Source organism: Hipposideros armiger, unplaced genomic scaffold (assembly GCF_001890085.2).
Source record: "Hipposideros armiger isolate ML-2016 unplaced genomic scaffold, ASM189008v1 scaffold_382, whole genome shotgun sequence".
In the NCBI taxonomy this organism is placed as follows: Eukaryota; Metazoa; Chordata; class Mammalia; order Chiroptera; family Hipposideridae; genus Hipposideros; species Hipposideros armiger.
Window position 1 is genome coordinate 56,524 of NW_017731732.1, and position 26,544 is coordinate 83,067.

A 26,544-nucleotide genomic window follows, 5' to 3' on the forward strand; every position below is an offset into this window, starting at 1 on the left:
TCTCCTGCCGCCTCAATGCCTTGTGTCCCAGAGCAACCTGTGCAGCATCCCACATCACCGTGACCACAGGTATCTCCCCCAACATGATTTGAACCAGGTTATTTCTTTACCCATAATTTTCTTTGTTCCCATCTTCAAACACAGAAAAAGCAGATGACAAAGAAGAGATAACCTTATTGACTCCCCAAACCCCAGAAGAGCTTGCGTTTTCTGCAATAGAGAAAAAATAGCATTTAATTATTGCATTGGAAAAAAATTATCTTTAATGCTAAACTTCAACTATAAATAAGGAAGTAGCATAACAGCTTATAGGGAAAAAGAGAGATCAGCTTTTCAAACACTAGGGAATAAGCTAAGTCACCTTGCCTGAGAGGGAGTGACATAATAACCATAGTCACAGTGCTTTGCGCTCAAGCCTCCAGGTCTTGACTTCCGCTCCGTGTAAAGCACGGTTCTCAGCATTCTCCTAAAACATTGCTATTGTCCCCTGACTCACCAAACAAAGGTCTAGTGGCTTTGACTCACCAAACAAAGCTCTAGTGGCTTTGTTTTCCATTTTGTAGAAGGAACGTTTAACCTTTTAGCTTTATAGTTCACGTCCTTCCGAGTCTAACTGGATCCTGTTTAGCTTTATCATGATCTGTCTCTGGCTTCCCACAGGGATCCTGACTCTAGACTAACGCGGGCTAGTCGCCGGCCTCCAGCACTCTGCCCCTGCCATTCTTCTACACGGCAAGGCTCAGGTCAGACCTCGAGTACTCAGCCCTTCCTGGCCGGTCCTACCCATGGGGACCTTGTGTTTCTTTAGCACTGACTTATTTTCTAAGAAACAAGACAGATCTGTGACACACATCAAGAACCTTGTCAACTATTCTCGGATTTGCTATTTCCTGCATTTCCTGCCCTTGTGTTGCAAGCCCATCAAGGGCAGGCCACTTCTTGTATAATCCTATTTCCTGTGGCAACCCCCCACAATGCCTTGCAACTGGTAGCTTTCAAACAAATTGTTATTACTTTGAAACTGGGCTTCAAACGCATCTTCATTTTGATCTAGAGATGGCCATTCATCTTTGTCATTAGAAATGTCAGGAAGTGTAGGAACCTGGAACATATTCATGATGAAACCTTAAAACAGCAGAAAAAAATAACTGTAAACAGGGCTGCAAAAGACCTTTCATGAATGTGTTATCAGAGGCTACACCTAATTAGGCGTTACCTAACGCTTCTTTTGTGTGCACGGTGGGCGACGGCTGCACTGTGGATGGCGTTGCCTGGACCATTCTCAGTGACGTGTTTGGTGTTGTGTGCAAAGAACTTGTGTTAACAACCTTATGTGTTTCACACCCTATTAAAGAAATGAGGACAAAATACAGTATCAGTAGGGAAATCAGAAGAATTTAAAAGATACACAATATAAGAAACTTATTACATTAATACACTTATTGTTGATAATCACCACCAAGGACTTCCATTATAATGCTTTCATATCTTTCATTTTTATCTTTAGAATAGTCATGTGAGGCAAGTAAGGCAAGAATTACCCTTTTACAGAAAAGGAAATGGAAGCTTAAAGAGAGTAAGTGGTTTGGTCTAAAATCCTACCAAACTAGCAGCCTTGTAATAAATGACCCTCAGCTCCATTATATCCCAAGAAATACACGGTGACAGTCCCTACAGTCCCATTGTAAAGGTTCAGACTGGCCTTCTGGCTCCCTCAGCTGGAGTCCAGGCGATGATGCCACAGGCCCTGCTTACCTGGGCCCGGCCAGCCCAGACCACACCTCCTTCTCCCTGCCGCCCCCCTCAGCTTCAGTCGTGCTCAGACACACCAGGGCCATTCCCACCTGGGGGCTCTGCACGGGGCTGGAGCAGGCCTTCCAAGCTGGCCGCATGGGCAGCCCCCCTTTGCAGGCCTTGACCCAATATCACTTTCTTGGTGGAGCCTTCCCCTGTCACCTCTGCAGTCTCGACACCCCCAACCCCACCTCCACGCAGGTGGGTTTTGTCCTTTCTGTTGATGACTGCACCCCTAACTCCATGCACCCAGCCAGTGCTCAGGAAGTCTGGGTTCAATGCAGGGGTCTCCAGCTATTTCGAGTAGCTCTGCGCCCACTGAACTGTCACTGGAAAGGATGTTACAGTCAAGTGGCAGAGGTGGGGGATATCCAATCTGTTTGTTTATAAAACTTTCCTTCAATGTAAATGACTCCAACAGAGTCATTAGTCCAACAGTGTTAGACATCTTCTAATTAAACTTTTAACCACCTCACGATGTATTAAAGATGACTCTTGTTTTAGATAAACCTGCTGAGAAATTTAACGGAAAAGTTTTCATATAGCAAGTTTCCCAAAGATTCTAGCTAATAAGATGTGACTAACAAGTAGATTTCTTCCTGAGCTGGAAATGGTCCTCTAACCCCTGCATTCAGAATAAGAAAGCTGACAGCCAGCTTCTTCGAGGCCTGAAACTTTCATGAACCACAGACCTCGGGACGACCTGGGGAGTCTGGCTAACGGTCAGAACACACGTACAGTAACAACACATTACCTTCTTTCATGTCGGCCCCACTCTGTGGCTTGAATTCATGAGTAGTTTGAATCACACACCTGGAAGAAAAAAATCTTAAGACACTAACTCTCAAGAAAGAACAGTAAAAAAATGTCAGCAATCACAAGCCTGTTGTTACAATAAAGATGGAACTGCTTTAGGTTTGTAGTGTAAGTAAATAAAATGTTTCATCTTTTCTTTCATTTCCTTTTGAGGAAAAGAATTCATACAGACACAGGCCAGGTGCTAACGTTCGCTTGACACGGTGGTTGTGTATTTTAACAGCATACTAGTCGTGCCTTTATGGGGTAGGGTGGCATAGCGGCTCCCTAATTCAAACGCCCCTATTTATCTTATGCCTTAAGGGCCAGCATGTAGCTCTCCGGTCACAGTGAGGGAAACACCACCATGCTCTGTCTGCACGGCCCCCACTATGGCGAGCCAGCAGGCACAGGGCACTGTTCCCCAGACTTCCAGTTATCAAGATAGGAAAACATGACACAGAAGACATTTACATCAGTTTGTTTTAAGCACAGTTGTAACAGTGGACCCTGTCTACTTAAATTTGCTAGAATTCTCTTAGTGGACCCTGGTAAAGGAGAAACTGCAAAGCACTTTAAATTTTACAAATCCCCACTAAACTGTCATTAAAAACATAAGTTTTTATATGAGATTTCAGAGAAAGGGGCCCTTCCTCTGCCACAGTCAGCTGTCCAGGCTGCTGAGAATGCCATGGGGGTCTATTCAGTCCCTTGCCTGGGCCAGGGTCAGAGTCAATCTGACATGCTTCTGACAGAGACCTAAATGTTTATTAGGTGAAAGAGTGTCACAATTGTGTAAGGGACAGCTGTCTCAGGCTCTCACAGCCTCACCACTCTATCTCTGCAGGGGGGGCTGGCAATACATCACTTCCACGGGGCTGTCGCTGCTGCCGCTCTTACCATGACCACTGCATAAATGAACTATTGGGCTGTCAGAAAAGTCATGATGTATTTTTTCTATGTTTTTCATTGCAAAAACGTGTCATGACTTTTCCGACAACCTAATATGAAGAGCTAATAGAGCCATGGCTCCCACACAAGCCCTCTTCGTACACACAGGGTGCGATACCAGCTCCAGGACACAGTTATCTTAATGTGAGTGAAAGAACACGATGATTTAAGTCTCATTTCCAGCAGAAATCAGTGATCAAAGCTAACTTGGGCACTGAGGGGAACCAACACTTAAGAACCATAATCTGTGTGCTCAGGGGCTTAACCCAAAGGGAGGGTGCGAGCTACACTGTAGCTTTTACTTTTTCTAATGGATCAATAAAATTGTTATATCTTGAGAGAGAGAGAGAGAGAGAGAGAGAGAGAGACAGAGAGAGACAGAGAGAGAGACAGAGAGAGACTGAAGATAAAAATTTATACAAAACAAATGGTGTGACACTAATTTCAGAACTCTAGGAAAACCCCTCCCAACTGGGGAAACCTCCCAGGAGCGTGCAGATGGAGGCTGACATATTGCGTAACGGAAGTCACTCTCAAACCACTCCTGCTGGGAAGACAAAGGGAGGATGAGGACATGTGGCAAGGAACCGTCTGGACCGTAACGGTCCCTATGGGTACTCCATCAAAGCCAGCAGGCAAAAGCCAGAAGGATATACAGTATAACAGCTGTATATCCTTCAGTTAAAACGATAGTTGCATTTCAGCATACTGAGAAATTTTAACTCCAAAGAGAAGCACGAAGTAAAATAAATACTCTAAATTTACAGCGGTTCTCAACCTTCCTAATGCCGCGACCCCTCAATACAGTTCTTCATGTTGTGGTGACCCCCAACCATAAAATTACTTTCATTGCTACCCTATAACTGTAATTTTGCTACTGTTATGAATCGTAATGTAAATATCTTTTTGTTTTCCGATGGTCTTAGACGACCCATGTGAAAGGGTCATTCGACCCCCAAAGGGTTCGCGACCCACAGGCTGAGAACCGCTAAAAGAAGCCTGAAATAAGTAAGCCCACAAGACTGGGGCTACTGTTGTGGGGGCCTGGCTGGGTCACATCTGCTCCTGATGCTGCACATAGTGCGGAGCTGGCAGACGCCCTCACACCGCCGCCTGCTCCAGCAGCAGCTTCGGCTCACCTGGCATCTTCTCCGGCCACCGCAAACATGGAGTCTGTCACTGGTTGGGCTGTCAATGGAACAGGAGGAGCGACACTCTGGCTGATGGCTGGGGACACCAAAGCGACAGTGACAGCATTTGCCTCAGGAGGTGCCTCTCTGAGCCTCTCTCTCAGGTACCCTGAGGTGTGCTGAGTGGCAGCTGGAAGGGATGGGGCATTCAGTTCCTGCTGGGAGCTGACACTTGGCCCCATGCACGCTGGATGAACCTTTTGTGTTGAATAAACAAACAAAAGCAAAGCCATGAAGTCCAGAATATTGGTAATAGGGTAGTACAGCTTTCCAGTACTAGGCATTACACCGGCATCTCCTTCATTGGGTCCCTTTCCCCTGCAGCTATTCATAAATGAACCGTCGACAACAACAAAATGACTACTCTCCACAAGGGGGGCTTTGCACTAAACCAGACACACTAGCAGCTCATGCCTCTGACCACTGAAACACCCCCTACAGTTTTATCAGTCTTTGAGAACTATCTTATTTCTCTTCACTTAGTTTTGGGAAAAAACCAACGAGTCAATGTTATGAAATGCTCACAACGATGTTCCTCCTGTTAAAATACCCTGGCCCTGGGTAGCTGTTTTCTCTCCATTGACTAGGAAAGGTGAGTATAAGCTGCAATTATAACTTCCATACAAGCATGGCTCACACAGGAAGGATAACAAGCTCTACACTTACAATCTTTGCTTTTCTATTCATTGTACTTAGACTATAACTGTACACGCTTATGTTACCAAGTTAAAAGAAGAGTGAATTCCTCACCATATAAAAGTATTCTCACAAGTTGTTAAGAAAAGCACCAAATATCTAGGGCAAAAATAGTTTTTTCACAAATGGGCAAAATATAAAAAGTTCCTACTCATGGTTTCCAGTCAAGATGGCAGAGTAGGTGGATGCTGTGCTTGCCCCTCCCACGACCACATCAAAATTACAATTACAGAATAACCATCATTGAGAATTGTCTGAAGTCTAGCTGAACAGAAGTCCTATAACTAAGGACATACAGAAGAAGCCACATTGAGACTGGTAGGAGGGGCAGAGATGCTGAATGGGCTGGTCCCACACCAGTGTGTGACCATTAAAGATCAGGAGGGATACTTCGGCTGCGGAGGCCCCCCACTGAGGAGCAAGGATTCCCCAGCCTGGACCACCATGCTGGGAAAAGGGACCCCAAAATGCCTGGCTGTAAAAATCATCAGGGATCAGTCCCGGTGAGCTGGAGGGCGGCTAGAGATCTATGCATTCTCTTAAAGGTTCTGCGCACAGATTCAATCACTCACAAAGACTTGCCCTGAGCTCCAGTGAAGGGACAGCAGCTCTAAAAGCACCAGGGACATTCGGGGAGAAACTGAATTGTCTGGCTCAGGGTGAGGACTGGAGGGGCAGCTCTCTTAGGGTCTAAAGTGCCAAAAGGTGCCATTGTTCCTCTGTGGAGCCCTTCCTCAGCACAGCTGGAAGGCGCAGGTGGGCACCAAATCTGAGTCTCCATTAATCTGGCTAACACAGCTCTTGCCCCACCCTGGTGATTCTCTGAGATCCTGGCCCACCCGACTCTTTCAGGGGCTGTTCCTCACAAGCATCAGCCTCTGCCAGCTTGCGGACTTCCCTAAAATCTCTCAAAGGTCCACAAACCCCAAATAAGCAGTGGCAGCCAGCCTTGGTTCACAGCATAGCCTCTCCCAGGCACCTCCAAGCCCAGCACAAGCAACTACTTACTGCAGATCACTTTGTAGCCTCCAGCAGGTAGCCCCGGGCTAGGCACAGGCAGCAGCTGACTTTAGCCTGCACTGGAACCCCTCCTAAGAGGTCCCAAAACCAACACAGCTGGTGCCTGGCTTCAGACCACAGCAGAGCACCACCCAATTAGCACGACAAATGACACATCCAAAGGGTGGACTGGCAGGCACCAGAGCCCGGCTAAAGCAAATCCTCCTCCATGCAGTCAGCCCCCCACACAAGGGCTTATCTGCTGTAGTCACAGCCAGTCCTCACAGTCAGCCTGAGAGTCAATTCTACCCACTGAGGTGCCAACAGCAATCAAGGCTCAACTACAACAGGGAGGCACACATGGCCCACACAAGGGACACCCTGGAGTACCCGGTTCAGGTGACCAGTGAGACTGCACCACTGGGCCCCACTGCACACCTACTACATAAGGCCACTCTACTAAGACAAGAGACATCGCAGCCCTACCTAATACACAGAAGCAAACACAGGGAGGCAGCAAAAATGGAGAGACAAAGAAACATGTATCAAATGAGAGTACAGGAGAAAACGCCAGAAACAGAACTAAACAAAATGGAGACAAGCAATCTACCAGATAAGAGTTCCAAATACTGGTTATAAGGATGCTCAATGATCTCAGGGAGAACTTCAACAAAGTGATAGGAAACATAAAAATGGAGACAGAAAACATTAAAAGAACCAGTCAGAAATGAAGAATACAATAACTGAAATGAAGAATACATTAGAGGGAATCAACATTAGATTAGATGAAGCAGAGGATCAAATCAGCAATTTAGAAAATAAAGTCATAGAAAACACCCAAATGGAACAGCAAAAATGAATGAAAACAATGAGGAGAGTTTATGGGGCCTCTCGGACAACATCAAGCGTAACAACATTCTCATCATATGGTACCAACAGGAGCGAGGAAGAAATTGAAAACCAATTTGAAGAAATAGTAACAAAAAACTTCCCTAACCTGGTGAAAGATACAGACATATGAGCCCGGAAAGCACAGAGACATAAACAAGATGGACCCAAAGAGGCCCACACCAAGACACATTATTATTAAAATGTCAAAGGTTTGGGGCCGGCCGAGTCGCGCGTAGGTTAGGAGTTGGCTTGGGGCGCCAGCTCTGAGCAGCAGGGCCCCAGTTCGGATCCCACATGAGGGCCAGTGATGCTGCGCCCTCTCCAGCTAAGATGGTGAACAACAGCTAGACCTGGAGCAGGGCTGCCGTGAGTCACCAGTGACAGCGTAGGCTGCAGTGGGGCTGGCCGGCAGCTGGCGTGCGCTTTCCTGAGCTGCCATGAGCGGCCGTCCAATGGCAGGCGAGCAACTACCTCACCTAGGAAGAGCACAATGATGGCGCCATCATGGGCCAGTGAAGCGATGTCTTCCACAACCAGACTGAAGAACAAAAGGACAGCAACTTGTCTGTTCCCCTTCCCTGATTCCCCAGCACTGTTCCCCCCCCAATTCCCCAATAAAATCTTTAAAAAAATAAAAATTAAAAATAAAATGTCAAAGGTTAAAGACAAGGAGAGAATCCTAAACGCATCAAGAGAAAGGCAGTTAGTTACCTAAGAGGGAGCTCCCATACAACTATCTACTAATTTTTCTACAGAAACGGCAGGCTAGAAGGGATTGGCAGAAAATATTCAACATGATGAAAAGCAAGGACCTACTACCAAGATTACTTTACCCAGCAAAGCTACCATTTAGGATCAAAGGACAGATAAGGAGCTTCCCAAACAAGAAGCTAAAGGAGTTCATCATCACCAAACCAGAATTACAAGGAACGTTAGAGGGACTTCTTTAAGAAGAAGAAAGTTTAAAATATGAGAAAGAAAATATCACAAAGAAAAATTTCTCACTAACAAAGACAAATACATAAAAGCACTGGATCAATCAACACTAAAGCTAAAACAAGGGTTAAAAGGCAGAAGCAGGAAGATCATGTGTAATTACAACAGTAATTAAGGGATACACATACACAAGACGTAAAAATATAATATAATACAAACATAAACATGGAGGTGGTGAGTAAAAATGATAGTGATTCTGGAATGTATTCGAACTTATGAAAACATCAACTGAAAATAGACTGCTATAAACATAGCTTATTATATGTAAAGCACATGGTAACCACAAACCAAAAATCTACAAGAGATAGCTAAGAAATATAGAGAAAGGAATCCACACACAGCACTATGGAAAGTCATCAACATACAAGAAAATAGAGCAAGAAAGGAACTAAGAACTACAAAAACAGTCAGAAAACAATTAATAAAATGGCAATAACTACATGCCTATTAATAATTGCTAGGTAAAATAAGCCAAACAGAGAAAGATAAATACCACATGATTTCATTTGGAATCTAAAAAACAAAATAAACGAACAAACAAAACAAATAAACTCACAGATACTGAGAACAAACTGATGGTTGTCAGATGGGAGGGGAGTTGGGGGATTGGGAAAGGATTCAGAAGTACAAATTGGTTGTTACAAAATAGTCACAGGGATGTAAAGTACAGAATAGGGAATACAGTCAGTAATATTATAATAACTACATATGATGCCGGGTGGGTGGCAAGACTTATCAGGAGATTACTTCTGTAAGTTATATAAATGTGTAACCACTATGCTGTACATGTGAAACTAATATAATATTGAGTGTCAACTGTAATTAAAAAAGAATTCATACTCACTAGTCTTCAAAAAAGTAGTTAAAAATGACCTACCAAATAAGTAAAGATTCAAAATAATTATAATATTCAATTCTGAAGAAATATTTTCAAAAAAAATCAGATTTTATCAGGTATCAAAATAAACAACGTTGTAGTAAGTACACAACATATAGGATTGTCGGAAAAGTCATGACCTATTTTTTCTGTTTTTCAAAGGTCATTTATTTATATAAAGAACAAAGATCAATCAATGATATATTGCCCGTTTTGTTCGATAACCTTTTGCCATCTTTCAGTGAACTTCATAATTCTTCATTCATAGGACCTGTCTTTATCGGCGAAAAACTGAACTAGGTGCTGATTTATAGCCTCATCTGAATTGAACGTTATAGCACACAAAGAGCTTTGAAGACAGCGAAACAAGTGGAAGTCTGACGGTGCAAGGTCAGGTGAGTATGGTTAGGTGTGGCAACACATCCCATCCAAGCTCCAATAATTTTTGATGGGTGATCAAACTTGTATGTGGTCTCACGTTGTCGTGATGGAACACAACTCCTTTACGATTAACGCGCTCTGGACGTTTCTGGATGATGGATTCGTTCAAACTGTCCAACTGGCGACAATACACATTCGAATTGATTGTTTGGTTTCTTGGTAGGAGCTCAAAAAACACACCTTTAAAATTCCACCACACTGAGAGCCTAACCTTCCTCTGAAGTATGTCTGCTTTCGATGTCGTTTGAGGCGAATCATCACGTCGGGACCAAGACCGTTTGTGCACCACACTGTTGTAAACAACAATCCACTTCTCATCACCAGTTATATCAATCTCTTCAAAAAAGGATCATTTTCCTCATGTTTAATGAGCATATCGCAGATGTTTATATGCACTGTCAAATGCACTTCTTTGAGTTCATGAGGAACCCAAATATCAAGCTTGCTTACATATCCCAGCTTCTTCAGGTGGTCGTGAATGCTTGAGTAATGGATGTTCAATGTTTCTGCAACCTCTCGTGTTGTGTAACGTGGGTTTGACTCGATCAATGCCTTTCTTTTGTTGTCATCAACTTCGGTGGACCTCTCTGACCGACGAGCATCGCTGAGATCAAAATCACCAGCATGGAATTTCGTGAACCATCGTTGGCACTGACGTTTTGTAGAGCATTGTCACCATAAACTTTATGCAACTTTTCACAAGCTTGATGCGCGTTCTTCCCTTTATGGAAGTAAAACAGTAAAATATGGCAAAAATGCAGTTTGGTCTTCCATCTTCAACTTGTAAAATCTCCAAAACTGAACCAAAGCGTTTAATTTCTTTTAGAATGAATAGAACTGTCAGCTGTCAAATGACATAGCAATAACACAGATGCGAATGACTCTAGTACTTCCAAAAATGAACTAGCGCCATCTGTTGCAAACATGTGTCATAACTTTACCGACAACCCAATAGAATGCTCAAGAAGAAAACTATTGCCCAAACAAAGGTACAGATATTTTAGAAAGGCTCTTGTTTAGAAAAACTTTAGTACCTAATACAGATATTTTAAATGAACGGGGAAAGGCTGAGCTGGTCAATAAATGATTTAGGGGAAATCGGCAATCCATTTGGAAAACATATCCTCATGCCACCGAAAACACAAAAATAAGCTCCACGAAGGGCGGATTCTGGTTAAAAACAGTAGCTTAAACATGTGTTTTATTATCTACACCCTCCCGAAACCAAACCTCACCAGCATGACAGTAAAGGAATCCTAGCATATAAAACAGCAGGTGGAGGCTGACCTCTGGAGGTCAGAAATTTAGACATGTCAGAATGGAAGTAAAGGTGGGGCGAGGACAGGTACGTGGCAGTAGTGAGTCTGTTTACACCACAGATCCTAAGGACCATTCTTTCAGGTATATGTCCCACCTGGCAGCAGACTGGGTTTCCTTACTGGACAAACTGAATCAAAAGGACGCTGGGCCTGGGCGGACGGTGGTGGTGACAGAGACGAGGACTGAGTGGCCTGCTTTCTGAAAAGGGCAGGACCTCTCGGCCCTTTGCTTGGCTCCCAAGCCAGCAACCCGGGTGTACACTCTCAAATCAAACAGACGCCGCCCAGTGAAGCTGCCCAGCTAACAAAGGCCCCAAGGCACCTAGGACGTGCAGTCAGCCTCTGCAGGCTTTTGGATGAATGGACAGTGAAGGTCACCAGATAGGACAGGGTGATCAGCTTTCAATGAGGACAAAGACAAAAACAAAACAAACGAGAGGTAGAATACTACATTCACATAAGACTAGGCAGAAATGAAAATAAACGTTTATAGTAAAAAAGCTATCTGATCCTAAAAATGTCATTGGAAAGAAAAGAATTTAATAAGAGGACCATAAAGTAAATCTCACAGAAAGTTGGTGGTGGTGGTGGTGGTGGGGGTTGGTGGGGGGAGAAGCACAAAGGTAGAAAATAGGAGGAAAAAGTGAAGAAAATTAGAGGATCAATCTGGCATCGCCACTATCAAGTATGATTACAACAAACAAGAAAATGTATATGGGGAAGAAATATTTTAAAAAATGAAGAAAATTCCACCAAAGTGCAGGTCCAGAATGTTCAAGCATTGAACCTAATGGGTGGCAAGTGTAGCTGGAAAGCACACCACCAGGTCACAACACTAGAGAGATGTGACACAGCAGGCTGCCAAAGAGCAGACGGCATGTTGTGAGCCGGGAATCAGAATGACCCGGGTTTCCCTACACAGACGCGGAGCCATAGCTGGGTGCAGAGCCTTCTGACTTCCCTCCCAGATGCAAAGACCAGCCAATGATCACTGACGTGTCAGGACAGAATGCTTTCAGGTGTGCAAGAGATCTCAGGAAATTAACCCTCACAGATACTTTTCTATAAAAACGCTCTCGGAGACTGTGCACCAGCCAAACTGGGACGTTACAGAGCAATGGCGACAAGGGAATGAGAAAACGAGCAGGGACACACCACAGCAGAGGGCCAAGGTGAGGTCAGCTGTCCAACCAACCTGGTGGACAGAGACAGAAGGCTATGGGGGGGCATGTGGCCAAGAAAGGTGAAACTAAGAGCATATCTGATGCATCTGAAATGATGAAAGGAAACCTTCAGTTTCTTCAGAGAATGTGGGAATATTTAACTGGTAAGTACCAAGGAAATACAGCAGAAGAAAATGAGACAATTGTTTTAACAATTTCTTGGAAGTATCCAGGGAAAATAAATCATGCAAAAAGGAAATCCAAAAGAAAAAACAACCTAATAGAAACATAAATAAACATGTACATACACACGGAACATCAGAATCGAATTAATGCTAAAATTAGGGCACAGAAAGGAGCAAAGAGAAGGGAGCCAGAGGCACAGGAAGCCAGCAATGAGCACACACCTCAGGACTGTGCTGGGAAGCAGGCAGGCTCTCCTGGGACGGCTCCGTCACTTGGTGCAACCTCTTATGAAGTTCATCCATTTTCTCTTTCAGTAGCTGTTCTTCAAAAGCATTTGCTTCTTTCCTTTTCATATAATGTCTGTCTTCGTTTACTTTAGGGAAGGTAAAAAATGGTTTGCATGCTAAGTTTAAATTCAGGCCATAGAACTGCAAATTTCTTACTAGTCTTTTCCATATGTATTAGGTTATCAGAACTGAAATATGTATTACTTTTACTTTGCTACCTACTTAAAGTATAATCCACATATTAGTTTCAGAAGTACATGATTCTATATTTATATATATTGTGAAATGGTCACAATAACTGTAGGTAACATGTCACCATACATGGTTACAAAAAGTTTTTCCTTGTGATTAGGACTTTCAAGATCTCCTCTTAGCAACTTGCAAATATACACTAACTAGTCACCATGCTGTACATTATGTCCCCATGATTTATTTCTTTTGTAACTGTTAGTTTATGCTCTTCCACCTTTACCCATTTCACCCACCCCTCACACCAATCTGTTTTATCTATGACATTTAAAAAAAAAATTCCACATGTAAGTGAGATCATACAGTATTTGTCTTTCTCTGACTGATTTCACTTAGCATAGTGCCCTCAAGGTCCATCCATATTGTCAAAATGGCATTCTTCTTCATGGCTGAATAATATTCCACGGTGTGTATAACAATCACAATTTCTTTATCCATTCTTCCATTGATGGACACTTAGGTTGTTTCCTTATCTTGGATATTAATAATGCTGCAATGAATATGGGGGTGCATGCATCTTTTTGAGTATTTTCATTTTGCAGTGTTTTGTAGATTGATTTTGTATGTTGCAACTTTACTGATTTTAATTCTAACACTTTTTTGGTGGTTTTTCTATATACACATCAGGTCATCTGCAAATAGTGTTTTACTTCTTCCTTTCCAATCTGGATGCCTTTTATTTCTATTTCCTGTCTAATTGCTCTGGCTAGTACTTCAATACTATGTTTAATAAGAATGGGTATCTTTATCTTGTTCCTGATCCTAAAGGAAAAGCTTTTAGCTTCTCACCAGAGTATGATGGTAGCTGTGGGTTTGTCATATATGGTCTTTATTATGAGGTACAGTTCCCTTATACCCACTTTGAGAGTTTTTATCATAAATGTTGAATTTTGTGAAATGATTTTTCTGAATCTATGATTTTTATCCATTTTTTTAAATGATGTATCACGTTGACTGATTTGCAGATGTTGAACCATCCCTGCATTGCTGGATTAATTCCCATTGATCATTGGTGCATGATCTTTTAATGTACCATTGAATTCAGTTTGCTAATATTCTGTTGAGGATATTTGTATCTATTTTCATCAGGGACACTGGCCGGTGATTTTTTTTCTTATGGTGTCCTTGTCTGGTTTTGGTATCAGAGTAATACTGGCCTCATCATACAAGTTTAAAAGTGCTCCCTCCTTTTCCATTTTTTGGAAGAGTTTGAGAAGATTGGTATTAATTATTCTGTGAATGTTTGTTAGAATTCACCTTTTAATTATAATTTTTACCTGCTCTTGGCATGGTTACTTTTAAGTTCAGGGCATGTAAGTTACAAAAATGTACATGTTGATCAAGAATAATAATTGATAATAGTAGGATACTAAACACGTCTTCTAAAACAAACATGACTATGGAAATCATTTGAAAATGGAACAGCTTTTAAAAGATATAAATCTTTAGGTGCTTTCTAAGAAGAAATATAAGTAAAGTGCTTATGTCATACTGATCTTTTACTGAAAGATCAGTATGTCAAGTACATTGCAAGCAGTCCCACTTCCAATGTCTAGTTAACATAGTCATGTCACATACAAATCAAATCGCCTAGCTAAGATTTTCGATCCAGCGTGTGTAAGAAAAGTGGATCTGTGCACAGCACAAAATGTGAGCTGATGGTTCCCTCAGGTATTGACTGAATGAGCAATAAGAAACAAAAATGAGAGGCCGACAGAATGGCTATAGTACAAATAATTGAGATGGTGTTAAGTCCTCAGTGGGACAAAGGCTCATTTTCGTGAGGTCAACACTGTAATGGCAAAGGAAGTGCAAACGTTGGTTTTAATAATATTCACAGTTTTCCCTGTGAGGAAGTTTTGACCCACTCGATAGCCATAAATGACATGGCACTGGGTCAGAGATTCCTCCTAAATGTCTTACCTATAGTAGTTGCAGATCTTAGAAAATCTCAACTCCAGTTCCTAACTGAATTCGTCCATAGTACAAATAACTGGCCCAGTGATATAGAGTTGCTGTATACAGAAGTTCAAATCCACATGAGAAGTGTTTAAACGTTTTAAAATACCTAATCACTAAAGCTAAGGCAGCACTGGTGTGGGTATCTACCAGGGCTGTTTCGTCCCTAAGCCCTTAGACAAAAAGACTGCTACACCAGCACTGAACAAGGGATGTCTAGACTTCTTATAGGATGAGCTCAACACTTTTCAGCAGACTCTTTCAGCACTGGCAACTATCTGCTTAAAAATCTTAATCACTCAGGAATGACGATTATTTTAGCAACGTAAGAATAACTCAAGGAGCTGGCTGAGTGGCTCAGTTGGTTGGGAGCGTGAGCTCTGAGCAACAGAGTCACCAGTTCAATTCCCATATGGGCCAGTGAGCGGCGCCCAAGTTGAGCTGTGGCTGAGCTGCCAATAAATGGCAGGATGGCTCAGCTGATGAGAGCACGTGCTCCTAACAACAATGTTGCCAGTTTGACTCCTGCATGGAATAGTGGGCTACGCCCACCTGCAACTAAGATTGAACACGGCACCTTGAGCTGAGTGGCGTGAGCTGCCAACAGGCGGACAGATGGTGACTGGACTTGGAGCTGAGCTAGCTGCGCCCTCCACAGCTAAGACTGAAGGACAACAACTCTTCCCCAATTCCCCAATAAAAAAAAAAAAATAAAGTAAAATAACTCAAATAAGATGACTGCAATACCCCACTGCTCATGCTTTCTCCGTTGATTGTACTTCTGGGCTCTCAGCTCTTCAAAGGAGAATTCTGAGTCTCCACGAATGAGCTTCTCCTTGCAGTACATAACAACCTGCTGAACATCAGCTCTGGCTGCCAGAGAGGGCTGTGCAGAGTATCCCGACTTAGAAATCATGATCACCCGCTGTTCCCTACAATGGGAAGAATACATTATTTACAACGCCATACAAATGCAGCTCTTGACAGAAGCTAAGGAATTGATCAATGCACTCACTGTACTTGCATATTCGGCTCTTTGACACAAGTTGAAGATGCTACTCCAGAAACTTCTGAACCCTAAAAAGACAAAAGAAAGAAGTGTAAGCAATCACTTACCTGAAAAGAAATGGTCACTCAAATTACTTCACAAGACAATATGAAAGTGCTGGAAGGGCTCTTCACCATCGAATAGATTTATATGTTCTTTTAAATTATATCTGAAGCTTTAGTTTGCATTATTAATCTTACAATAGCTTCTGCTAAAGAGTCCAATAAAGAAAGTGACTTAAAATTGTCTCCTTGGTAGTAGAGAAGGGCACTTATTTCCCTTTGATCCATAGTCTTTGGCGGGGCCACAGTGCCTAAGTATTATGGGATTGACATTCTAAAACGCCACATTTAAAATAATCATTAAGATTTTCTTCTGGCACTTTCTACCCCCAGGAACTCACAATGCTAGCATTTATTCACTGCACAAGTATTTGCTGAACACCTCATACATGTCATGTCCTGAGCTGGGTCCTGGGAATGTGACCATAAACGAGACCCATCCTTTGGCTGCTGGCTAAGAGCTCAGTCAGGGTGACAGGAAGCAAGAAGGCTGGTGAGCGCACACAGGATGGAAGTCAGGAGAGTTCAAGAGTCTGTTGGAATTTGAATGCTGTATTCTACTTCTAAGAACGTGTCACTCAATAAAACCTGCACGTGTGCATTAACAACAGAGCCATTCCCACTGGATTTAGCTTTAAGGAGGTCCAGCCAAGTTTGAAGGGGTAGTCGTACTGGGAAAGATGCTAGGAACAAACAAGGCTGAGCAGAGGAGAGGCGAGCATTTTTACACACTGGCAAACCATTAGGCAGGAGAGATCTCGATGGGGCAAAAACCTTGAGGAGGATAAAAGAAGCTCAGGTGGGAAGCCACCTTTCCCCACCGCAATGGCAGGGAAGGGTGCAGTTCCATTTATTGGGGGGCAACAGAAAACTGACAGACATCATCTGAGGGCTTCTGCTGTCTCACTGAAATAGTATTTTTGCCCACTCCTAAAGGAGAGGGTATAGGTAGTCACGTTCCTAGTCCCAAGTGTGAAGAGCATGAAAAGTTTAAACTCACTACAGTTTGGCATTAGATTGAAGCGGGGAACACGAGAGATACACAAAACATAAAGAGTGACTGGGAAGCTGGAACCATGATTGCCTGGAATAGTGGAGCTGGGTTGAGGTTAGTCACCAATGTCTGGAGCTCTGAGTTTATAAGCAGTGCTCAGAAGTCTCCAGGTGGCTGTGGTCCAGCGTAGGGTCCCTGAGCCTATTAGGAGGTGGTCAGCAGCACAGAGGATGTTGTGTGGTGGCGGTGCCTAGGTCAGGTTAATGCGGAAGGCATGGTCAGCCAGTAAGTTATTTAAATTCAATACTGGGGGTGAGCAGTGGGAGGTGATGACAGGCCACAATGTCACCATAGGTGCAGGTAGCTGACATGAAGGTTAAAGTCATGAAAGACAAGGTGAAGGAAATGAGATGACAAAATGGGAGTGGAAGGCAGCGGACGACCATTCAATACCATTCCCAGTTTCCACAAATATTATTACCTGATTCTTAGAAACGCAGTCTGAGTTATTTCCTGAATTTGATTTTGATGTCATCATTTGGTTTAAAATCGGAGCATTATGCAGTGGTTCTGAGGTTCTAGCTATTGGGGGAGGGGTGAAAGAGAAATAAGGGTAAAATCAAAGTAAATAAAATTACGACAAATACATTACCCTGATCTTTCAATAAGTAGCATTAAGAAATAAAACAGCACATCCAACACTGGTCACAAAGTGTAACTAAAACACTTTTTAGAGTAGAGGAATACTGTAGAGACGATTTTCTGATCAATTCAACATGATCAAGGCAATACTGGAAAGAAATGTGAACTCTAATGAGTTAAACAACAGGCTAAGAGAATCCACTTATTGCTAAAATGTTACCTTTATTTCTAAGGAAGAAAATGACTACATTTCTTTAAAAGTTGCATTAAACACATTTGATTCAATTCAAAACAGGTGGCCTCCAGAGTAAGTACTATTCTCCATTTGGAGCAATTTTGATTTTTTTTTTTTTTAAATTCTAAGAATACAATGACATCACCAAGCTTTTCGTGGGTTTGCCCTTATAAAGTGCTAAGACAGAGCCCCTGCTCTCCAGGGCTACTATTTAGCTGCCTTAATGATCAGAGTGCCTTCCCTGGTACCTACGACAGTACAATCAATAAATACTGGTTGGATTTGTTTTTTAAGGGGGAAAAAAAAAAGCAGTGCAAATCAGAGACTAAATTATCAACAATTTAGATGTTTTAGAAAGCATTATTTTACCTTGAGCTGGCAAATGGGTTTCGGTGACACGCGTCTGAAATAACCTAAATGACAGTAGAAAGGCATTAATAATCAATATAGATTATAAACTTCAGTTTAATACATACTTGCACTAAAGCAAAAACTAAATACAGTACTTTATTCTAAACTAGTAAATAAAGACTGAGGTCAAGTGAAAATGTAGAATTAAATTTTAAAGTTGCTTTAAAAAAAAAAAAATTCTGGTATTATCTTCATACCCAATATACTCATATTAGAAAATTCCTCAATTTGCCTAGTTTATATCAGTATTTCTCAAACCCACGTAAAAAATGCAACCTCCTTCTTTGTGTACCACGTATGCCAAACAACATGGGGTATTTGAACCCTATATTTAAGCATTCTACACACCTGGTATATAACCAATATAATGCATGGAAGAAAAACGTTTAAGCAAAAACTCAAGCCACTACTTACAAAGGCAGATATAGAGTTGTAGATGCTGTGAGAACTTGTCATTTCACAGCACCTTTGCACATAAACTCAATCTGTTAAGTAACATGCAACTTCCACGCCTGACATTTTGGGATGATGTGGGCAAGAGTATACTGCATAAAGAGACTAAAAGACGTACAGCCAAAGGCAACCAGATGCCAAGTCAGACTTGACTCTTAGTTCAAACAAACCAACGGTTAAAAAAAATTACATTGTGAGGAATGACTGAAAATTGAGTGATAATAAAGAATTATTGGGAGCTGGCCGAGTGGCGCATTGGTTAAGAGTTGGCTTGGGATGCCAGCTCTGAGCAGCAGGGCCCTGGTTTGGATCCCACATTAGGGCCAGTGATGCTGCACCCTCTACAACTAAGATGGTGAACAACAGCTAGACCTGGAGCTGGGCTGCCATGAGTCGCCAGCGACGGCTAGGCTGCAGTGGGCTGCCATAAGCTACCATGAATGGCTGGCAGCTGGCGTGAGCTGCCAAGAGTCGACGACTGATCTGCCTCACCCAGGAAGAGCGCAATGATAATGCCAATATGGGCCAGTGAAGCAACGTCCTCCACAACTAGACTGAAGGACAGCAACTTGTGTGTTCCTCTTACCCCAATTCCCCAACACTGTTCCCCTCTCCCAATTCCCCAATAAAATCTTAAAAAAAAAAAAAAAAAAGAATTATTGGTAATTTTGTTAGTGAAAAAATGGTGTAAGTTCTCTAAGTAATCTCATTTTAGAGGTGTTTAAAGAAATATTGTGGTAAAATATTTTGCTGTCTCAGATGTGCTGTAAATTCTGCATAGAAAAAATAAGTTCAAATGTCAAAATAATTAAAAAGAGCATGAGCACTGTAGCAAAGTTGAAAAAAAATGGAGTGTATGAAACTGTCCGTTACTTGAACTCTAGCCTCATTGTAATACAATTAAAATAAAATGAACATTAAGGCTTGGCCCCCACCCTGTGGGTTTGTCTGTATGCATTATGGGTAAGAGCATGTGCAGAAAGAAACTAGTTATCCAACCAACATATGTCAATCAAATGACCTCGGTCTCTACATCACATCTCATGCTGTAAGGAAATTTACCTACCCTTTCCTATAAAAGAAAATGCTAATCTAAAGGTGCAGTTGTCTGCCCCAGCAGCTTCTATGCCGGCATCTTTCTTCTTGAATAAACTTTCCTTAACTTTTTGAGGCTGTGAATTCATTCACCTTTTGTGAACGACCAGGGGTTAATTCCAATGACACAACAGGAAATATACTAGGAAATGCTTTTAAGTGAAGGAAAAAGATCTTGACACAAAGCTGCTTATGTACATAAAGCATGACTGCAATCCTCTAACAGGAAAAGTGCCAACCAAAACACCTACTTTAGTTTTCCGTATTTTTCAAATTCCCTAAATGAAGTGTATTTAATCACAGATAAAGTAAAAAATTGTGAAAACCAAAATTATTAAGATATATCGTTCTTTATAAAAATCACAGCATTCGATTGGAGAGCAGTTAAATAGTGACCTAATGCTGGGACAGGTTTTATAACCACTTTATAAGGATATAAAAGTTCCTAATTTCTTAAGAGCAGTGTTAAGGCTCAGTGTATACAAGCAGACGTACAGTATGATTGTTAAAACACACAGACATAAAGGCACACAGAGGCAGAGGAGAAAAGATATTGGCAGGAACTGCACAAAATATTAACAGTAGTATTTCTGGGCAGCTTCTTTCCATGCCACTCTTCTGTATTATCCACAATTTCCAAAACAAGATGATGACAGTAACAGTCCTCTGAGCGAACATCACATTTCAAAGCCAGAAGCCCGGCGCCGAGCTCCACCCCAAACTACCTGTACTGTTGCTGTAGCAGCTCTCCAGGTTCCGCCCCGTTCTGAATTCCTCTCCGGAAGATGGCACTGGCATGTTGCAGCTCTCCCTGGACCTCCAGGTGCCCAGCCCAGGCCATGTACAGAGGAGAGGACAGCGTCCCAATCCCATGGTTGTACAGAAACTCAAAAAACTGGTGACGGTCAGTGTTGCACTCAGCCTATAGAAACCCAAAGCCAACAGGCATGAGAACGAAAGAACCAGACCAGCCAGAAGCTTCAGGGGGAGAGGGGGAAGGCCGGGGGGTTCTGATGACAAACTGAAAAGTCAAGCTCATTCCTTTCCAGAACACTCTATGTCCCCATAATTACCCAGATTAAGTCCCAAGATAGCAGGTGCTATAGTAACCTACTCTATAAAGTAGTACTGTCTTACTCTGAGCTTGGTCATGTTCCATACTATGCCTCTATGCTGGTATTTTGTAATCTAGTGAACCTGACCATGTTTATTCATGAATAAAATCATTCATGATTTTATTCCTAGAACTCATGTTCACAAGCCTGTACCTCAAGATCAAAAAGACCCAGCCTTTTAAAGCCTCACCTGAGGCAGCCTTCTCCTTTTAGTACTAAACTCAGTTTCTGAGAGTTAATATTTTGTTAATTATCCTCAATGAATTTAGTTTATTCTTAGGAACTCTTAGTACTAGGGAGTGCTTGCTTCTCCCCCTTCCCCAAACACACTTCTCATCCAATGAACCTTTTAATTGAATAGTTTTTACCATGTGTTGTAACATTTACAGACTTGATACACAGAGAAAGAGCGTTTTTAAATTAAATTACTGACTCCACAAACACAGAAGCCAAAAGGATCTAAAATACACATCTCTGACAATAAAACTTTAAAAAATTTATGACTGAAAACACAAGAAATTAAAAGAAAAAATAGTCTAAAATGATCTTATAATCTGGGGAAAAAAGCAAAAGTACAACACAATTATGATTTGATTATACCCGAAAATACACTTACAAATTTTAAACAATAATTGATGAACCTTGGGTCATTGTGGTATCTCTTCTTATCTAAGAATTCCTTCATTAAATGTTGTAATAGAGTTGTCAAGTATTCTTTATTCTCAGGAAAATTCTCTTCTACCCACTGCATGTAACTAGGAAAATATGGATAATGTTAATTTTCAGGGCAGCAAATAGTTTTGTTTAAAGGAAAGAAATAGGTGGAATGCTGACCTTTCCCATTCACCAAGTGGGTCATCACCCTTGTACCGCTGCATATGGGCCTCAAACATTCTAGAAAAGAGGAAAGTATGCATGTGGGATGTTAGTATAATTCCTAAAAGCGAAAGATATATTTTATTTTATATTTATCACTTATATACCTTAAAATGGAAATCCTACACATGAATTCAAATGTTACATACAAATGAAAGGAGCACTCCCTTGGAGTGGTCAGAAGCAGTTTTTCCAAGGAAAGGAAGACCCAAGGCCTAGAAAGACACAGCTGGAAGAGGGTCCCCAGCTCTACCCCCAAGAGTCTCCTCCTCTCACTGATCCCAATGTCACCACCACCACCAGGGAGCAGTGACCACAAGTTTGCTGCTTCCCTGCCTACTGGTGGGATGCGGCTTGGGCTCAGTCCCTCCCCTTGCTGCTCAGGAGATCTAAAGAGGGCTTGTGAGTGGGTACGCCAGCTCAGGGTACCACCAATGGGGATTTCCAGATAGTTGGCTTCCCAGGCCTCAACATAACAGTGTCCCTGCGGTAAAAATACAGGACAACAGAGCTCATCATCAGTGAGCCCAGCTTCCAGAGAGCCCTGCTGGCCCCTACTTCCACATACCCAACCACAGCTTCAAAAAAAACCCAACAAGGCAAAGCAAGTTCTCCTAGGCTGCTCAGGTGCTAGTGGGGCAAACAAACAAACAGAAACATGTAAGATAACTCAGGTAACGTTAAACACCAAGGGGAAACAACCGGGATAAGTGGTGACAGTGTAACAAGACTTCCTATTTCAGGAGAGTGGTCAGGGGAGGCCTGCCTTTTGATCACTGCTAGGGAGCCACATTTTGGGCGTGACAAAATCTAATGTGCACCTAAAGCATTTACTTAGTCTCCATATGAAGGGGTGGGAATTGAGACAAGAAGAGAAGTGCGAAACTAATGCAGTCCCAGTGACAGGGTGGGAACAAGGCAAGTGTGAAACTGGGGTGTTTTGGAGAAAGAAACAATGGGACTTGTTGATGGGATTGCAAATGGTGTGAAAGAGTCAAATTAAGGAAGACTTCAATGTTTTCTATCAGATAAATTACAATGATTTTTTGGAAAAAAAGATTTAAAAGCAAATTTCTAGCTATAATCTCAGTATACAAATGAAATCAATGTATCTTATGGCTCAACATCCAGAAGTCACAAAAGAAAAGCTGGATAAAGTCAACTACATATATATAAAGCTACTACATGTCCGTTAAAAATTTTAATTCTCATGGCTAAACGTCTTTTTATTAAAAGAAAGGGTTTATGGGACCGGCCGAGTGGCTCAGTTGGTTAAGAGCTCGCTCAAGAGTTTGAGCTCTGAGCAACAGCGGTTCGATGCCAGGCCTGAGCTGAGCTGCCGCTGAGCGGCCAACAGGTGGCACGATGGCTCATCTAAAAAAAAAAAAAAAGACTGGTCCTGGGCCCGAAGTCTAAGCCACCAGCAGCATGATTACCGGTAAGTAGGAAAGACAACATGTCCTTCATCCCTCGTTTTGCAAGTGTTTTTACACACCAAGTGTGTGTGTGTGTGTGTGTAGATGGGAGCAGTTGTTAAAGGATTCACAATAGCTGTAGACAAAGGGGGCCAGTGGGGGGAGGTGAAACGGGGCCATTCTGGGCTGGGCGTGACAGAGTCCCAAAGCTCCAGGGCGCCCACCCTGGCTATTCTTTCTTTACAGATAATCCCGGAAATAGCCACCTAGAAGTTAACTAACAATTCCAACACACACTCAGGAGTGAGAGGAGTCTTTTGTTGGTTTCACACTGCAGTTGTTAACTCATTAACCCTTTTCTGTCCCTTCCTTCCACCCTTTGGCTTGCTGTAATTTAATTCAGGACTTCTCAGGATTTTCTCCTTGTCTTTAAAATAGACCCAAGAAACCAACAAAACACCAAGCAGAGTCAAAAGAGAAATGATAAACTGGGATAACGAGAGAGAACTTCTAGAAACTGCAAAAAAAAAAAAAAAAAAAAAGCAACCCAATTTTAAGTTGCATTCCACAGAAAAATACTCAACCTCTCTGAGAAGAGAAAGTCACCTCCGTGGGTCACTCTCTCACCCACCAGACTGGCACAAATGTGAGTGTGTAGACAGAGCAGTGGCAGCAGGTAACTCACATCTTGCTTCAGGTGGGCGTGTTCTCAATCCTGCCAAGGGAATTGCTAATATCTACCAAAATTACCCACAGATTTACTCTTTGATTTAGCAAACCCGCTTCTGGGAATCTAGGAGACCGATCCATCTGTGTATGTGCAAAGCCACATGTACTAGTCTTTTCACTGCGGCACTATTTGTAATAGCAAGAGGCTGTCAACAACCCAATTATCTACCAACGGGGGACTTTTTAGGTCAATTATGGTACTTGAAATATTATGCAGTTATAAAGAATGAGAAAGAACTCTATGTATTGACAGAAATCTCCGAGGATAGTGTTAAAAAAGCAGCATATACTGTGCTACATTCTATGAGATAAAGGCAGGAACTGTAAACATGCACGAACATATGTAGATGTATTAATATATGGTTAAAATAGTTATATTTGCAAAAAGGAACACTTGAAAAATAAACCAGAAAAATGGTAACATATCAGAGGGTGGGAGAATAGACAGGTAGAGATCTCAGTGAATACTTTTCTAAATCTTTTTTGTAACTATATATTACTTATTTTTAAAAATTAAAAAAAAATATTACTTCTAACTTTTGAATCTCTCTCATGCCTCATAGCAGATAAATCCCTACAATGCCAGATCCAAGGTAAACATTTCATGTTCTAATACTGACTCCATTTCCCTAGAAACATGACCAAGTATACTCCAAGTTAATACTAAAACACCCAGTTCATTAAAGCAAATAAGTCTTTAGAAAGTCAAAATAAGGTCAGAAATGCCTGATTTCTCCTTTAAAAAGGAGAAAAAATAAATAGCTTTTGAAAGTGAAATCCTTGGCTGGCTAGATTGAAGGCTAAAGAAAGAGTCTTAGAGCAAACAGATTTTTGTTTTGATGGTACTTAACGACCCCTGTCGTCTGATTCCAGAGTAAGATCGCCCTAGTGCTGACAAAACTCACCAGCTTTACCTCCTGCCACATGCAGTTTCACTGTTTTAAATGCTTTTGAAACCGTGGGGATAAATCTTCTAAGCCGTAAAGCAAAGGCGTGGGAATTTTAAAAACTGTTAGCAGGCTGACATAAATGACAATACGCATGGTTTTTCCCCCCTAAAGTACACATCATTCAAAGACTGACTGTGGGGTGATGGATAAGAGCAATTTTAAGTTCTCTCCCTACTGTATAGCATTTTTTATGAGTAGCTTTGAAAGTTTCTCAGGAAACCTACACACAGGTTTAGGATTTTTGGTGGGTTGGGCTTTCCCCACCCCTCCCCACCCATCCAATGGCGCATGCCCAGTGCTAGCTCCTCAGAATTGGCCAAATCCCTCCAAACTGCTACGGCCCACAGACGAGGCTGGGGTCTGGGCGAGAGCGCCGGCCACACGGTGGAAGTCCGTCCACGGCTCCGAGTGGCCCACAGCCTGAATGGAGTGATGGGGGAAGGGAGAACAACCCCCATGGCCAAGGAAAGGGGCGGGAGGGGTAGAGGAAAAGGGACCCCGGGACCCGTGGCCGGCGGAACCCAGGCACGAACCCGAGGTGCCTCAGTGCCCGCCCGCCCACCAGATCCACACTCACTGGAGGGCATTTTCCGGGTAGTCCATGGCGAAAGACGCGGTCAGCCACAGTTACACCAGCAAACAGAGCGAGGAACCACCGCTAATTCGAATCTCCCGCGCAGCCGCAGTCGCTGCGACGAGCGTTTGCCAGGCACCTGGCCGTTGGCCACGGCTGCAAACGGGCTGGCCAATCGCCGGGGCCGTTGCCAAGAGACCAAGTCCCGCCTCGCCGTGACGCACGCCTTTCAGGCGCTTTGCCATTGGCCTCGGCTGTAGTTGGACTGGCCAGTCGCCGGGGCCGTTGCCAGGAAACCAATTCCCGCCTCCCCGATGCGCCACAGCTCCTCCCACTCCTCATGTCCTCATTTGCACCCGAAACTCGTGGCCGGCTGATAGGATTGGGTTTCTCCGTGCCGCGCGGCGGATAATCTTTTTTGTAACTATATATTACTTATTTTTAAAAATTAAAAAATGACTTCTAAATTAACTTTTGAATCTCTCTCATGCCTCATAGCAGATAAATCCCTACAATGTCAGATCTCAGGTAAACATTTCATGTTCATACCGGCGCGGCGAACTGGCTCTAGGTTGGCCAGGCGTCAAGAGTGCATTTTTTTCTTAGCCATCCAAGTTGCAACTGGCTTACGCAGGGATCATCCCAGGGAAGGTACTGTAGGAAATAAATACCTAACCTGAGGTACCCCAGGCGGAAAAATGGGGCCTGGGCCCTTAGTCCCGAAAGTCGCTCCTCTTCTACCCCTTTCCTCAAATATAGGAACCAAAATCATTATTCCTGGTTCATGGAAATAAGAAAAATAATACGTGTGTAGGGTCCAGACCCTGTTGTTTTGAGGTCACGGAGCCTGGGGCATAGGAGATGGGCAGGTGGGGTGAACCCACCACCCCCACCGCACTCCAGCCACTTCCTGCAGCTTTCTGTTCAGCATCCTCCTCTGAAAAAAGAACCCAGATGCTGATTCCGTGAAAGTTTAGTCCCACATCCCAGAATGCAATGACAAAGAGTTAGGAAGTGGTTCCTCAGCGGACCCTTGGAAAAACCCACGTGGTTTTTGTCTTAGCGACTACAGCGCACTGGCAAGTCGCTGGGCTTCAGGGTTGGTTACCTAAGATGTATGCGGCATAAGTACCCTAGGAGACCTCTGGGCTT

At 42.7% G+C, this 26,544-nt stretch overlaps 1 protein-coding gene across 1 annotated transcript in view; it reads right to left on the reverse strand.

Moving 5' to 3' along the window:
* Positions 1-25,488, reverse strand: part of BUB1 (BUB1 mitotic checkpoint serine/threonine kinase) — a 53,639-nt gene extending 28,151 nt beyond the window's left edge. The window contains exons 1-14 of the mRNA XM_019662865.1: positions 25,396-25,488; positions 21,683-21,742; positions 21,465-21,603; positions 20,459-20,655; positions 18,144-18,187; positions 17,379-17,479; positions 15,809-15,870; positions 15,541-15,725; positions 12,520-12,671; positions 4,680-4,927; positions 2,549-2,607; positions 1,217-1,345; positions 1,015-1,125; positions 111-210 (exon numbers count right to left, since the gene is read on the reverse strand). Of these exons, the coding sequence (XP_019518410.1) occupies positions 111-210; positions 1,015-1,125; positions 1,217-1,345; positions 2,549-2,607; positions 4,680-4,927; positions 12,520-12,671; positions 15,541-15,725; positions 15,809-15,870; positions 17,379-17,479; positions 18,144-18,187; positions 20,459-20,655; positions 21,465-21,603; positions 21,683-21,742; positions 25,396-25,421 (1,613 nt within the window). The 5' untranslated portion in view covers positions 25,422-25,488. The remainder of the gene's footprint in view (positions 1-110; positions 211-1,014; positions 1,126-1,216; positions 1,346-2,548; positions 2,608-4,679; positions 4,928-12,519; positions 12,672-15,540; positions 15,726-15,808; positions 15,871-17,378; positions 17,480-18,143; positions 18,188-20,458; positions 20,656-21,464; positions 21,604-21,682; positions 21,743-25,395) is intronic.
* Between the last annotated feature and the right edge of the window lie 1,056 nt (positions 25,489-26,544).